This window comes from Strigops habroptila, chromosome Z (assembly GCF_004027225.2).
Source record: "Strigops habroptila isolate Jane chromosome Z, bStrHab1.2.pri, whole genome shotgun sequence".
Taxonomy (NCBI): Eukaryota; Metazoa; Chordata; class Aves; order Psittaciformes; family Psittacidae; genus Strigops; species Strigops habroptila.
This window is the reverse complement of record NC_044302.2, coordinates 90750220-90765403: the sequence shown is the minus strand read 5'-3', so window position 1 is coordinate 90765403 and position 15184 is coordinate 90750220. Positions and strand designations below refer to the sequence as shown.

Below are 15184 nucleotides of genomic sequence, written 5' to 3'. Positions count from 1 at the left end.
ACCAGCGCTCCACACTGTTGCCCCTGACCATTCACATTGGTCCCCCCAGACATGTCTTATTATGGTGGGACACCCCAGTGCCACCTCCCTATCCCTCTGCCAGGGAGACCCTTGGGGATGTCATACTCCACCCCAGCCACACAGAGACGGGGACCTTCTTGCTCTCCACCTCCCTGACCTGTGTCCTCAAGTCAGGATCTCTTTAGTGCCCTACACAGGGAGGGAGCCCAGCACCTCCTAACCCGCACTGGTCTCAGGGACGTTGGGGGCTCAGCTGAGAATCTAGGACCCCCTCAAGGACGGAGGGACGGTGTCATGCTCCTGCTGTGTCCCCACGAGGAGGATGGCTGTTCCTCCCCAAACTGGTGGGCACCACCATACCCCCTGACCCCCAGCTCTGTCCCTTCCCCAGCTGGAGGAGGAGCAGCAGGGCCTGCAGAAGAAGCTGAAGGGCACAGAGGATGAGGTGGAGAAGTACTCCGAGGCTGTGAAGGAGGCCCAGGAGAAGCTGGAGCAGGCGGAGAAGAAAGCTACAGACGTATGTATGCGTGCCGGCAACTCCTCCTGTGCATGGGCATCGGACCTCGGGGCGGGGGGGGAAGGAAGAGGGGGGCCTTATATGGAAAGTGTCCATGGGGAAGACTGTCAGGATCCCATTCCTGTGATGCTGACACTGAACCAGGCTGAGATGCAGGGCAGGCACTGATGGATCCTGCTCGGGCTGCAGGGCCAGCCGCAGTGCGCACTGCTGGGGTCCCTGGTCTTGCCCAGCTCCCCAAAGCTAACGGGAACAAGTGTCCTGAGCTGTGTCACTGATCCTCAGGCACTCAGCTCTGCAATGCTTGTAGGGAAATCTCCGTGGGACTTGCTAAACTGTGGCAGGAAAGCGAAAAAGAGTAGAGAAGTGAAAAATGCTTTTGCCCATGGCCCGCTGCTGAGTGCTGGCTGAAGGGAAGGATGCTCGGGGGGTGTGTGTGGGGGGGACTCGGTAATTTCGGGGTCCAATATGCCACCTTGTACCCTGGGAAGGGCAAGGCCGGGAAGAGTTTTATTTAGTGCTATGACTGATGTTTCTCCTGGGAAATGGATCCCACTAGGGAGATGTTAGGAAGGTGTTGAAATTGGCTTGTGCCCGGCCGAGATGAAGGGTGGAACAGCTGTGTGCAGCCATGGAGCGGCTCAGGAACGGGGTATAACGACCTGAGGTGCCACACAGGGTATTTGACACCCTATAAATATATCCTCCTTTTGATAGCCGGTCCTTCTTCGATGAAAACCAACCCTAGAAACAGGAGGAGAAGCTAAAGGGGAGCCGGCTGGAGGACAGCCAGCAGGGCACAGCCAGGCTTTTTAGGATTGAGAACAAAAAATTCAATCCCAGATGGTTTACGGAGCTAAATGGGGGAGATGTGTCAAATCTCCGAGGTGGATGCCAAGGACAGGGGTGAACAGACAAGGACAAGCACTGGCAACACAAGTCTCTGCGGCGGGGCAAGCCTCTGGGGAGCATTACTGGGGCTCTCCAGCCTTGTTTTGCTGACCCTATGGACCTGCCCCAGTTTAATTAGATACTAAACCAACTAGTTAAAACACTGAATATCCTCCGGAAGGGCCCGTTTATCCTGGCATGGGGCAGGCTGCTGTGCGTAGTGGGGTTTACACTTGTCTAACTGTATTCGTGCTGGTGTGGGACAGGGCAAATGCAGTGTGGGGTCTGGCTGAGCGTGGATGTGACGTCCCCAGTGTGGTGCTCAGAGAAAGGGGCAGATGGTGGCACTGGGCAGACGTCGGCCATGGGGTGCGGAGTGGTTTGCTGCTGGCAGTGCTGTGCAATGCCATCCTGGACACGCAGGGTGGGTTGTCTCGCTCTCAGTCCGCAGCGGCTCAGCAAGTCTGCAGGCTTCAGCATGGAGAATCCCATTCCGGCAGATACGGTGGATGGATGTGAGACATCAACCCTGCCAGGGAAAGGCTGGAGGGACACACAACAGTGAGGGGCAGGCTGGCTGCAGCGGGTGCTGCGGGCAGGGACCCCATCACCGCACAGCCACCCCGGGTCCATGCCAAAGCACATGCTGCCCCGTGTGCGGGGCTCTGGGAGTCCCCAGGCGGCAGGGGCCTGAATGTGCTGACAGCACTAAGTGCCGGGGGCTGGTGTCACCTCCTGGGGCAAGCCACAGCCAGCTCCTGCTTCTGGTGGAGGAAGCGCAGGGTGAACCCCAGAGCCCACCTCCCTGGGAACCCCCATGCTCCCCCCCCCCCCGGCTGCCAGGACATGGTGTGGCTGTGAACACAGACAGTCCCCATCCCATGGTCAGATTAGGGCCCATCAGAGCAATCCAGGCAGGCTCCTGCTCCCAGCAAAAATGTCAACAACTCATAGAATCACAGAGCTGTTTGGGTTGGAAGGGACCTTCAGAGGTCGTCTAGTTCCAACCCCCTGCTGCGGGCAGGGACACCTTCCACTAGAGCAAACTGCTTCAAGCCCCATCCAGCCAGGCCTTGAACACTGCCAAATGCCTAAAACACTGCTCTGGCACTGCCCTGCCTCCGGCACTGGATGGCAGCGCACGAAGCCCTGGGGACCACACTAAGGGGCGCCGCCACGACCCCTCCGGGCACTAGGAGAGGGATCAGATGGCGGCACAGAGCGGGCAGAGCCTGTCCCCTGGTCGGCAGCGCCCCGGTGCTGGCAGCCCCCGTGGCCCCAGCACTTCTTGTGCCCAGGAGGGACAGCCCGTGGTGCAGGCAGGGGCGCGGGGCACGGTGCAGGGCCAGGGTAGCCCCTTCCAGCCCCCTGCATCCACAGCCCATGGCCAGTCCCCTCCGCCCCAGCAGGGCCCAGAGAAACTCCATCGCCGTTCCCAGGCCATGATCCCAAAAAGCTTCACCCAAGTTCCCGCCCCAGCTGCTCTCCCAGGCCGAGACTTTGCTCTTATTTGGCGATTCCCCGAGCCGGTGGGAGGGAACGGGGCTCTGTTGGGAAGTGACTGCATCCCTGGGTGGGGCCAGAGCAGGAGACACCCAGCCTGGCCGCCTCGGGAATAGGGGGGCAGCCCCCCAACCTGCCCCCCAACCTGCCTGCAGCCAGCGCACCCCTGCCCCACTGCTGCCAAGGACCCCCATTCTTTGACCCTGTGCTGGCTTGGGAGCACTCTCGGCACCCCAGCATTGTACTGGGAGTGAGGCAGGATAGGCTGGGATGGAGGCCAAGGCTAAGGCCATGTGTTCCCATGGGACCTGCAGCACTGCCTCTTGGCAGGGGTATGCGGAGCTGTGGGGTGGCATGGCCAAGTTCCCCCCAACCATGGACCCCTGGCCCCGGAGCCAAGGGAAGCTGGAGAGGTCAGCCCAGGAACTGGTGTCCCCGGAGACAGGTATGAAGTGCAGGCGGGGCTGCCCAGGAGCTGACAGAGCTCCTTAAGGGAGGATTGAGTGTCACCAGTGCCAGCTTCTCCTGATGGATCACGGCGTGTGCCCTGGCCAGGATGCAGAGCCAGGAGCTGGGGGATATGTCTCCCCCATAGGACAGAACCCCCTTGGCAGCTGGACGGTGCAAGTGGCTCCATGGGCCCTATGGGTCTCCCTGTGGGGCTGCCAGCCAGGTCCTCGCTTGGGAGAGCATCAGAATGGCTGCTGGGGACTTGGCTGTGTCCCACAGCTCCGGCCCAGGTACCTGGGGAGGATGCCCAGGAGCCAGCTCTGCCCCATCTGCCCCATGCCTTCCATTGACTTACCTATGGTCCCTATGGGGAAAAAGTCTGTGACCCCCATCAACTCTGCAGCAGGAGGTATGGGGGCAGCGCTTGGGAGCGCCCATGGATACACTGCTCCTGTGCCCATGGGGGCCCACAAGGGCCAGGCTCTGGCACTCCCAGACTCCCTGGTCTTCCTTTTTTCCTAGAGAAATGGACTCCCTGTGCTCCTCTTCATTGCTCCAGGGGACTTCAGCGGGGCGGCACACTCCTGCCTGGGGTCACCATGCCCTGGGCCCAGAGAGGGGACTATGTTCCCTGCCATGGAAGGGGCTGTATCCCGTATCAGAGGGGCACTATGTGCCCCACCATGCAGCGGGGCTGCATCATATCGGGGGCACTATGTGCCCTGCCACGAGGGGGGGCTGTGTCATATCAGGGGCACTATGTGCCCTGCCATGGGGCAGGAGCTGTGTCCCATATCGGGATGGGGCACTGTGTGCCCTGCCATGAGGGGGGGCTGTGTTCCAATATGGGAGGGGGGGCACTGTGTGCCCTGCCTGGGGGGACCATGTGCCGTGCCAGTGGGGATGGTGCATCTGCCCCGTGGGGGGGGTGACACCATATCTCTGCCGGGGATGGGGGACAGCGCTCCCTGCCCTGCTGAACCCACTTCGCATTGTGCCTTGTGGGGGTAGGAGCCCGCCTGGGGGTGACCATGCGTCCTGCCCGTGTGGACACCCTAAGTCCTATTTACGCTTGTGGGAGTGCTGTGCATCCCTCCCGATGTGGCACCGCGGCGGTCTGAGTGCGCTGCCCGGCCCGGCCGGTGGCAGCAGCAGCAGCAGCAGCGGGAGGAGGAGGAGGAGGAGCAGGAAGGGATGGAGGCAGGGCGGGCGGCGGGAGCGGCCGCTGCCTGAGCGCTTCCTGCCCGAGCCGGGCGGATCGCACAAAGGGCTCGTCGGCGCGGCCTCCCCGCCGGCAGCCCCCCGCCATGGCCGGCATCAGCTCCATCGACGCCGTCAAGAAGAAGATCCAGAGCCTGCAGCAGGTGGCCGATGAGGCGGAGGAGCGCGCCGAGCACCTGCAGCGGGAGGCCGATGCCGAGCGGCAGGCCCGGGAGCGGGTAAGGGCCGCCCGGGGAGCAGGCGGCGGGGGGACGGCGGGGCTGCTCCCTCCCCGCCCCGGGGATGCCCCACCGGCACCGGACCCGCCGCACACATCCATCCCCGCGGGCAAGGCCACCCCTAATCCCCCCAGCCCGTCCCGGTACCCGGGGTGGTGCCCCCGAGGCGGAGCGCCGGGAGGTCCCCGGGGAGCCGGTGGTCGCTGCCCCGGGGCAGGGGGCTTGGGGCAGCGCCGGGCTGCCTCCTCCCGCTGGTTCCTCCATGGGTCTTGCGAGGGATGCTCGGGGCTCCCCAGGGCTTCCGCGGCTGGCAGGGCTCCGGGGAGCAATCGGCTCTGCCTTGGCTCTGCCGTGGCTCTGCTTGGGGTCGGGCAGATCCTGGGAAAGGCTCCCCTCCCGCGGCGTGCAGAGCTACAAATCCCACGCCCAGGCTCTTGTCGGGCTTCCAGCGGGTTCTGTGGTCTGGGCGGCAGCGGTCGCAGAGCCTTCAGCTCTCCAGCGTGTCCCTTCATGGGGAAAAACTACCCCTTTGCGCTGCCACATGAGGCCAAAATTTCTCCTCTGGCAGTGGGACGGCATTTCCAAGCTGCAGCTTGTTCCTGGTTTGGCTTTTTTTGTTGTTGAGGCTGGGTTTCTTTCTTTCTTTCTTTCTTTTGTTTTTCCTATGCCCACTGTTCCAACATTCTCATCATATCAGGAGTGGCAGAGCTGGGTGCGGTACCCGGGTTGTTGTCACTCGGGCTGTGTGCGGAGGAAATGGCCCCTTCCTGCAGCCACAGATCGGGTTCCCCGGTCACTGGGAGCTGTCAGAGAGCTCATGTTCCCGAGTGTCCATCCGGGCAGCTCTGACCCACTTTGGGGGTGATTCCCTGGGAAAAAGGCTCCCAATGAGGTGAGGCAGATGCCACAGGCAGAGCATCACCCTGCGCAGCCCAGCCCAGCTCCCTGTTGGGCTGGTTGGGATAGGAACAAGCTCATGGTGAGCCAGGATAAATGGTGTTCATGGGGTGGAGGTGGCTGTTGTGCCATCCTCGCCCCACTCCGAGACGTGCTGGCTGTGCCTGTCCCTACCCTGCCGACTTGCCACAGGGGACCATGGATTGTTCTATAGGGCCACACGGGGCGACAGCCCCTTGCTTCTCTCACGGCTCTGCGCTTGGCCAATGTCCCCTGGGGCATTCCCAGTGCTGGAGCATGAGGCCGCAGGGGGCCGGGCACTGCAGCCAGCCGGGCCTGCTCCAGCCCGTGAATAAGCAGGAGACATTATCCCCCTGCGCTGGCGCACGCCTGACCATGCCTTGGTGCACGGGGCTGCTCCCTGCATTGAGGTCTCATCACCACCCATCCTTTTCCACCCGGGGTTCGCTTTCCTGCAGCCCCCCCGGCGGGGAGCAGGGCCGGGAGCTGCTGAGGCAGCTTTTCCCAGCGATGGCAATGCAGCAGGACGCCTTTACCAAATGGAAAGAGCGCAAGGCCAGGCATCAAGGGGCTGGCGGGAGGCCAGGGCCACCGCTCCCGGCTGGCCCCAGCTCCAGCCCTGCACACAGGGAGCCTGGGAAAGCAGGGGGCCCTGGTCCACTGGGTCTCAGTAGTCACAGCTTGGCTGGGTACCAGCCAGCTCGCTGCATTGCCCCCAGTGCCTTTCCATACATGAGGTAGGGGGGCCGCGCTTGGCGCCAGGCTGCCCCATGTCACAGGGCTGGGGGGTTCCCGCAGGAGACGCTCCTGGCTCTCTCCGCTGTCTCCGTAAACAGGAAATCCACAAGCGGCTCCCATCTCCTTTTCGGGAGCGGAACCGCACGGGGCATTCCTCCCCCTTTACTCACTGCTCTGCAAACCCCAAATACCATCCCCGTTACGGCACGGCTGCTGCAGGCCACCCTACCCCATCCAATGCGCCTCATCCTTCTCCGGGGTGGGAGCCAGAGGTGTGAGGACACAGTGGAGGGGCTGCACGTGCCGGGATGGGGTTGCATGGCTGGGAGGAGCCAGCGTCAAACAAGGCTCTAGGGGTGGAGGAAAACCTGTTTTCCGTATGGAAATGCGAGGGTATGCATGGTTGGGCATCCCGTTCCGGTGAGCACTGGCTTGTTGTACAGTGCCACAGGTGTTCTGGATAGCAAATGTGGATGTAAACACTGAAAATGCTTTCTAAAATATGTATATATGTATTTTATGTGTGTGTGTGTGTGTGTGTGTATATCTGTATATATATGTATGTATGTATATGAGACAGTGGTTGACCAAGGGGTTTCTGCTCCTGCAGGCCGAGGCTGAAGTGGCTTCTCTGAACCGCCGTATCCAGCTGGTGGAGGAGGAGCTGGACCGAGCCCAGGAGCGCCTGGCCACCGCCCTGCAGAAGCTGGAGGAGGCTGAGAAGGCGGCTGATGAGAGCGAGAGGTGTGATCAGAAGGGGCAGTTGGGGTGGCAGCGGGTCACCACTGATTACAGGCAGCCCCCTTGGTTTCACGGTGGGGTCCTTCTGAAGTAACCTCATGGGATTTGAGTTGGTTTTGTTGCAGATCCCAGAGGGATAGGGCAAAGCCACAATGCAGTGAAGTTCTCCAGATACAGGCATTTTTTTAAAAGGCTTCGAAATTTCAAGGGCACCAACAAAATCCTGAAAAATTTGATTAAATATCAGGCTATAACCAAAGCCGGGCGGTGCTTGGAGCTTGTCTTCTGGCCCACAGCAGCCTCCTATGCTCAAGTGCTGAACGGCAGCCCAGGAGGGGACATCTGTGCCTGGGAACTAAGAGGGCGAACCAGCCTCATTCATAAAACCAGTGCTGTAAAGTGTGTTGCCCCATCCTCATGGCGGGTTTCCCAGGCAGGAGCCATGCAGGCAAGGGCACTCAGGTTGTATGGGAGTGCCCAGACATGTCATGGTGTTCCTGACAGATACGTGAGCTCTTCCCTCCATTGGCAAAGACCAGTTTGAGCAACAGGATCTGAGTCAGGGGAAAAGACTGCAGGAATCCCTGCTGTGAGGGTTCATGGAGGTTTGGTGACCCCTCTGCTCGTGAGCATCACCCGTGAATGAGAAAAGGCTCTTTGCCACAGGATGTTCTCCAGCATTACCTGAAGGTTGTAGCTGGCTCCTCCTGGGCTGCACACATTTCCCCCTCATATGATGGGTTCAGGACCCGCCTGGTTGAGAGACACCATAACCACATCTCTTTACTCTTGGAACATGGTCCTGGGGGCAGCTCCACTGCTGTAATTGTGTGCAGGAGCATCCTTGGGGTACCGCTGGTGTGACCCTGCTGTGTGGTAGGGTTATCGCATGTGTGATGTCCCATGTCTCTGGAGCTGGAGGGTGGTGCTGTTAGGATGCAGTGGGGCAGCAGTTACCCACAGCAATAACATCTTCTGGCTTGGTCTTTCCTCAGAGGCATGAAGGTCATCGAAAACAGGGCGATGAAAGATGAGGAGAAAATGGAGCTCCAGGAGATGCAGCTGAAGGAGGCAAAACACATAGCTGAGGAGGCTGACCGCAAATACGAGGAGGTGTGTGTCCCTTACCCCCAGTCCTGACCCCTGGTGCGTCTCCTTGCAGCCCTGTGTCCCTGGCAAACATGAAGCCAATACATGCCTCTTGCTCCATCAACAGGTTGCCCGCAAGCTGGTCGTCCTTGAGGGAGAGCTGGAGCGCTCAGAGGAGAGGGCAGAGGTGGCAGAGAGGTGAGCAGGGCTCCGGGTGGTCAGTGCGAGGGGGTCCCATACAGCCTTTGCCCCAGATCCCTGGCAGCTATAGGGATTTTTGCGTAGGGATGGGGATGTCCCTCTTTGGAGCAGCAGGGTTTGCCATTGGGGCGGTTTCTGGGCTCACAGGCTGGGGGCAGAGGGATGCCAACCTGCTGGCAGCACATCCTTGACCCTGTTCTCTGCTGGGTGCCCCTCTTCCACCCCAGCCGCGTGAGACAGTTGGAAGAAGAGCTGCGGACCATGGACCAGACTCTCAAATCCCTCATTGCCTCAGAGGAAGAGGTACTGGTGCAGGGGCGCGGGGCGACGTGCAGCAGGCCCCCTCTCTCTGTCGCTGTCCCTCAAACCGTGCCAGCCATCTCTGTCCTCTCTGCACCGCTGCCTCCACCACCGGCCTCCCCTCGCCTTCCTCTCCAATGGGCACAGGCTGGGCACGCTCCTCCATCCCTCCATCCCTGCTCTCCTTGGTGGGGCCAGCGGTGATGCTCGGGGTGTCTGTGCAAGGAAGCACGAGGAACGGATGAAGGGATGCGCCCCAGCAGCTCCTGCTCGCAGCAGCTCTGCTCCTTCTCCGCCTGTGCTGAGTTTTCTCCTCTCTGAACTTGTTTTCTCTCTTTTCTTTCCCCCCTTCCCTGCACCCGCTCTTTCTGCTCCCCCCTTCTCTCCTGCCTCCCCATCCCTCTCCCCCTCCTGGCGGCCCCTGCTTGGGATGTAGTAAATGTGGTGACCTAGAGGAGGAGCTGAAAATTGTCACCAACAACTTGAAGTCCCTGGAGGCCCAGGCTGACAAGGTAGGACCTGGTGGGGGCTGCTGGGGCTGGGCAGAGTGCGTGGGGTCTGGGGGTGCTGGGGTCTCTTGCTTGGGGTGAAGGATGGGCAGGGGCATCACCATGGGGTTCACGGTTACCTGTCTCTGTCTCTGCAGTATTCCTCCAAGGAGGACAAGTACGAGGAGGAAATCAAGTATCTAGGGGAAAAACTGAAGGAGGTAAGGTGTGCAGGGCTGGCGCTGCATTGGTGCAGGCAGAAGCATGCTATCCTATGTGGGTTTTGACCCCATTATGCCCATGTTCTCTCACTGTTCTTCAAACTGCAGCCCTGCAGCATGCAGGTGCCTGGGTCAGGGATGCTTCCCCATCAGCTTGCTCTGGTTTAGTGTGTGTGGGTCCATGGGGCCCTTGTCCCTTGCCTTTCCCAGGGGAGGGTTCATGGAGGAGAGTACCAGAGATGCACATGGGGCAGATTCAGGGTATGGGGCAGATTCAGGGTATGGTGCAGCCTATACCATCCCCATGGTACCCCATAGCTCACCCTGTCCCCACTGTGCTCTGCAGGCTGAGACCCGTGCCGAGTTTGCAGAGAGGTCTGTGGCGAAGCTGGAGAAAACCATCGATGATCTAGAAGGTAAAATGTCCCCACCAGCCCCGTGTCCCTCTTTCTTGGGGAGCACTGGCCGGGATGTGCCCCCAGTGGGCTGGGGTGAGGGGATGGGCAGGGGTCCCATAAGGGGTGAGGCTGGATGCCGTGGTGTCCACTGTGGGAGCGCAGAGCTGCTGGGGTCTGGGCTCTGCCTTTGGTGGGGAATAGAGCTGCATCCACTCCACCTATGCCTGCATGCTCCCGCCACCCTCGGCCCCCCATTCACAGCCACTCTTTCTCTCTCCACCGCCTGCCCCCCACTCTGCTCCACCATCTGCCCCCCGCCTGCCCCCCGCCTGCAGATGAAGTGTATGCGCAGAAGATGAAGTACAAAGCCATCAGCGAGGAGCTGGACAATGCACTTAATGACATGACCTCCCTCTGAGCCCACACCGGGCACCACCACTGCAGCCCCCTGCCCACCTTCCCCTTCCCCAGCTCGGCCGCTTGCCTGCCTGGCCATCCCACTGCTCTCCCTGCCTGCTCTGTCCTCCTCTGTCCTAGCCCTTGCCTGTCCATCAGCTCCTTTGGGTCAAGCGTGTTCCTGCAATACTCCTTAGTCGGGAGACAAATTTATCCACAGAGAGGGTGACCAGCCATTAGAACAGGCTGCCCAGGGAAGTGGTGGAATCACCATCCCTGGAAGTGTTCAAAACGCATGTAGATGAGGCCCTCAGTGATAATGGTTTAGTCTTAGCAGTCCTGGGGTAAGGGTTGGATGTGATGATCTTAAAGGTCTTTTCCAACCTGGTTGATTATGTGATTCTGTGACAAGATGTAGGTGCTTAGGGGTGTTTGGCAGGGCAGGGGAGCAGCCCTTGAAACCCCCATGCACTGGATGGACAGTGCCCATGTGGTTGCATTGCCCACATGAACTGGGTTGTGCCCAGGAGCCCCCCACTCCAGCAGCTCCCTCCTTGGCTCCCTTGCAGCAGAGGCACCGGGGACCCTGCAGTTCTGGGGCCTCCTGCCCCTCACATCTGCCCAGCAAAGCTCCCTGGTGCTGCTCCCTGGGCCCAAGGTGAGGAGGACCTGCAGAGGGAAAGCAGCACCTCCACTGCCAAAGCTCAGTCCCTGGGGATAGAGGATTGGGTCTGGCTATACAGGCAGCCTTGTCCCATGCAGGCAGGCAGGCAGCACACAAACCCCCTGCTCCTCCCTTTCTGTCCTTTGCACATCGCTCTTTAGTTTGCATCTCATGACTTTTTCTTTTATGTTCTATCCCTCTGGGTTACTGAGTTGGTCTTAATAAAGCGTTTTCTTTCCTTGGATTCTCCTTTGATTTCTTCATGCCGCTCTGTCCCTCATCTGCCTGTCTCACATGGGTGCTGGCAGCGGGGTGGAAGGAGGTGGTCGCAGCCACATCATCCCCACCACCCCACAGCTCTCGTACACAGCTTTCCTCATCTCGTGCCATCTTCTCCACGACTTTTTAGGCCTGCAATAACAGGGCCAGGCCTGGTCCTGTCCATTCACTGTCCCCATTCCCAGACATTGCCTGCAAGATGCAATGTCAGCTCCTGCATCACCTTCCTGAGCAGTCCCTAAATGGGTCCATGATTCTCCTCCTCCTCCTTCCTCCGCATCCTGCCCTAGAACCCAGCTCCCAGACTGATGGAGCTACGGCCCTATCCCAGGTCTGGCTGCCTCCTCCTGCCAGTCCAGCTCATCTTCGCTTCGGGATTTCCAGCAAGGGCTTTGGGGAATGCTGTCTCTTTTCACTAACTCGCCTTTCTCTTTCTCTTTCCTCTGCTGCGCCGATGTCTCTCTGTTTTCTCTATAGAGCGTTCCCAGCGGGAGGCCGAGAAAAACCGCGTTCTCACTAACGAGCTGCGGGTCATCCTTACTGAACTTAACAACTGAGCCGCCCAGAGCTCCCCGTCCCAGCACCCCTGCCCCGTTTTGGCCAGGCTGGTTCAGGGTTGGGAGCCCCTACCCACTTCCTAGGGCTAGGCAGGGTGCAGAGCCTTGTCTTATCCCCCTGGGAGTAACTGCCCAGGGGGGAGTTACTTGAGCGGGGGGACAGGGAACCCTTGTGGAGCTGACTGTTTTTTCTTGGGAGAGGAATGAGGGTTTTTGTGATGTCTTGGGATGCCCACGTGGTGATGGCTGTCCCTGGCCCTGCTGAGGAGGGGTGCGGTGGTTCGTATCACTGCCTTCCTCCCCTTGTCCCTGGGGTCAGCAGCCAGCCTCTTCCTCCTCGCTCTGGTCAGGCCAAACTGTGCAGGGAGGGTGCCCTCGTAGCAGGGTCCCTGCAGGGTGCTGGGAGGGCTGGGACAGGACCTGGGCCCCATAGCGCCTGCTGCCCCAAACTTGGGGCAGGGGACAGGAGAGAGCCTAGCAGCGAGTGCTGGGAGACGGGGCTGGGCGGGCAGAGCTCTTGTCCCATCCCTGGCTCTAGAGTGAAGGAGGATGCCATTCGGAAACAAACCCCAAGCCTCGGCTGCCTTGTTATCTCTGCTCCTTCTCTCTCTGCTGTCCTCTCTGCCTGCCCAGGCTGCTGTCTCACTCCGTGGACCACTGCTGGCTCACGCAGCAGGCACTGGCTCTTCTCTTTTGCTGGCCAAGGGTTTGTGCACATGCCCACAGCCTGCCTGGTGGTGATGCCCTGGGGCAGGATGTGGCCAAGGAACGGTACCCACCAGGAGTACCTGTGCAGTAGAGGGCCCAGCCATGGGCAAGAGGGCACCATGGGAGGATGGAGATGCTGAAGAGTGGGGACCACCTTCAGTGACCAGCCTGACTGGCCTGGCCGCTCTGGCAGGTCCTGGAGCAGCTGGGCTCATCCCTGCCGATGATGGGGCTGCTCCGCAGGGACACCCCGCTCGGCTGGAGGCTGTCACTGTACTGACATGTCCATCTGTGTGCGTGTGTCTGTGCCTGCTGTGGTGTGCGTGGGTCTGCCTGCCCCTGGGTACGCTTGGGTTTGTGTCTGTGTGCGTGGCTGGGTGTCCCTTGTATTCACAGAGAGTCTGGCCAGTGCCAAAGAGGAGAACGTCGGCATCCACCAGGTCCTGGACCAGACCTTGTTGGAGCTAAACAACCTCTGAGCTGCCCTGGGGATCCCCCCTGTCCCTCCTCCCTACCCCACACGTGCACCCCACTGGCACGCTCAGGATGTCATCAGCTGAACTGCGTCTTGGCCAAATCCTCACATCCATTGAGAAGGGAAGCCCTGCAGCCTTACACCGTGGCTCGGGGGCATCTTGTCTGTGCACAGCCTGACTGGCTCCGTCCTGTCTTCATGTCCAAATAAAAGCAGTTTGACAAGAGGAACGGGTGCGTTCAGTCCTTGCGGTCAGGCACAGGCAGTGGGAGACATGGTGGGGGTCTTCCTGCCCAGTTTGTGCAAGGAGGCTCCGCAGGGACTTGGGGCTTGGGTATGGCTGGCATAAAGGTGTCCTCTGTGGCCATGGAGTACTGGGAGTGATAACACACAAGGTTTGGGCTGCACTCCCTTGTATCCATCGCTTCCTTGGGATACACAGGAAACCTCCACGTCTCAAGCTTGGTGCAAACTCACCATCCACTTCAAGTGCGCTGCGATGGACATTTGTCACTAGCATGTCCCCTTGCACAGCCAGCGTGTTATGTCCCTGGCACCTGGGGAAGCCACATGGTCTTTGACCTCTCCATGGAGTCTGCTTCATGGTTCATGTTCATGATGCCGTCTGAGGACACACACAAGCGTGTGTCTGTGCATGCACACATTACTACTTATCGGTGTCTTTTCCAGGTCGGGGGTTAGCAGCTTACCTTGTCTACTAGTTGCATTTTCTATTGCCAATGCCTGCCTGAGCAGCAGCTGTCCAAACCACCAAATATTAATGCAGCCGCTTCCCAAAGCATTCAGGAAGTTTCCTCCTGGCTTGCTGTATTTTCTTAAACACAAAGAGAAAAGCATCAGGATGTGTCTCATCGCTGTCACCAAACCGGGCTGGATTTCCTGGGGATGCCCAAAGTCAGGATCTAGTCCTGCCCCTCCGTGATGTGCACTGAGCCCTGTTGTCCCACGCTACCAGGCGGATATCCCTCTAAAAGCACAACCCCATGCTGCCAGGAAACATAATTCATGCTGACCCCTTGTCGAGCCGGGGCATCGTCCCAGCGAGTGGCTGGCAGGGATAGCTTTTGTTATCTGCTTTCCTTTATTGCTGCACCTCTCAGCTCAGGAAAGGAGGGTGCTGAGATTGCATCTCTTTCCTGCCCAGGTGCTGCCGGCCTCCTGCTCTTCCCCCTGGACCAGCACCTCTTGTTTGTGGCTCTGAGACCTGCTCCTACAGGGAAAATGGCTCTTTTTGCATGGAATGCATGTTTTCTGTTTGTCCTCACAGGGTGTGAGACCTGCTGTGTGCCAGGGAAGGAGAGGGAAGGACAGTGCAGGGCTGGAGCTCCTCCTTGGGTCTGCCTTGGTTTTTCCACAGCACACCAGCTGAGCCATTGCATTATTTGGTCAAAGCAGCTTCCAGGCAGGGGCTTGTCTGGCTGTGAAAGGAACAGGAGTGTAAAACCACTGGAGCCTGCACTCCACACTGCAAACAAGGCTCCTATCAGGGTGCGTCCCCAAAGCACAGCCTCTGGGCACCCTTTGCCTTCCTGCTGGGACAAAGAGCCCTTTCACGCCCAGTGGTTTTTCCCCATTAGCCGCTGCTGCCTCCTGGTTTGGACCAGAACGTTTAACTTAACTGTTTATACCCTGCTCCAAGGGCCTGTTTTGTTTCCTCCAGACTTGGTTTGGCAGTGAGACCCTGGCTGCTGCTCCCGCGTGATGCTCTGTGCCAAAAACATGAGCCCATCTTTCATGGCTCAGCAAAGCTTTGCATTTAACCCGTGCTCCCACCCATCTCCTTGCGCCCACAGCCCTGCATAGACATGCAGGGCAGGGGAAGCTCTGTGAGGCTGCTGCCAGGGGAGCTTGACCTGGAGGCCCCTCTCCCCACATGCGTCACTCAGACCCACGCTGAGGACTGCAGTGCCCGTCTTCTCCTCCCTCCCTCCTCCTGCACTTCTCCTGTTAAATTTCAACCTTTGGATTTGTTTACCTTGGCCTGACAGACAGAAAATCTCTCCGAAGAGCTTTTAGCCCTGGTGTGGGCTGCCACCCCGCTGATGAAACACCGCATTAACCTCTGACAGCCTCTCACCTCTGCTCTCTTCGCCAGTTTTCTCATCGCTCTGGTGCCTCATTTCTTCTCCTTCCTGTTCAATACCCCTGAACTGTGCGCTGGAGGGGAAG

General features: G+C 59.6%; 1 protein-coding gene across 7 annotated transcripts; it reads left to right on the top strand.

The window, feature by feature from the left end:
- Window positions 1–415: 415 nt before the first annotated feature.
- Window positions 416–13224, top strand: TPM2 (tropomyosin 2). Of its 7 annotated transcripts, none has more exons than XM_030512699.1 (8): window positions 416–538; window positions 7088–7221; window positions 8214–8331; window positions 8435–8505; window positions 9245–9320; window positions 9455–9517; window positions 9864–9933; window positions 12916–13224. In XM_030512699.1, the coding sequence occupies exons 3-8, from the start codon at window positions 8218–8220 to the stop codon at window positions 12996–12998; spliced, it is 477 nt and encodes a 158-aa protein (XP_030368559.1). In that variant the 5' UTR covers window positions 416–538; window positions 7088–7221; window positions 8214–8217; the 3' UTR covers window positions 12999–13224. The 7 variants fall into 7 exon arrangements, with proteins under 7 accessions (XP_030368559.1, XP_030368555.1, XP_030368558.1 ...); XM_030512695.1 differs by lacking the exon at window positions 416–538 and adding an exon at window positions 4513–4821; XM_030512698.1 differs by lacking the exon at window positions 416–538 and adding an exon at window positions 4513–4821 and having other exon boundaries at window positions 11732–13224.
- Window positions 13225–15184: the final 1960 nt, after the last annotated feature.

Bases quoted from the DNA above. Each gene is read 5' to 3' on its own strand.
- TPM2 (XM_030512695.1), top strand. From the start codon at position 4,690: ATGGCCGGCATCAGCTCCATCGACGCCGTCAAGAAGAAGATCCAGAGC. The intron at 7,222-8,213 runs GTGTGATCAGAA...GTCTTTCCTCAG, and splicing joins GCGGCTGATGAGAGCGAGAG to AGGCATGAAGGTCATCGAAA. The intron at 8,332-8,434 runs GTGTGTGTCCCT...CTCCATCAACAG, and splicing joins CTGACCGCAAATACGAGGAG to GTTGCCCGCAAGCTGGTCGT.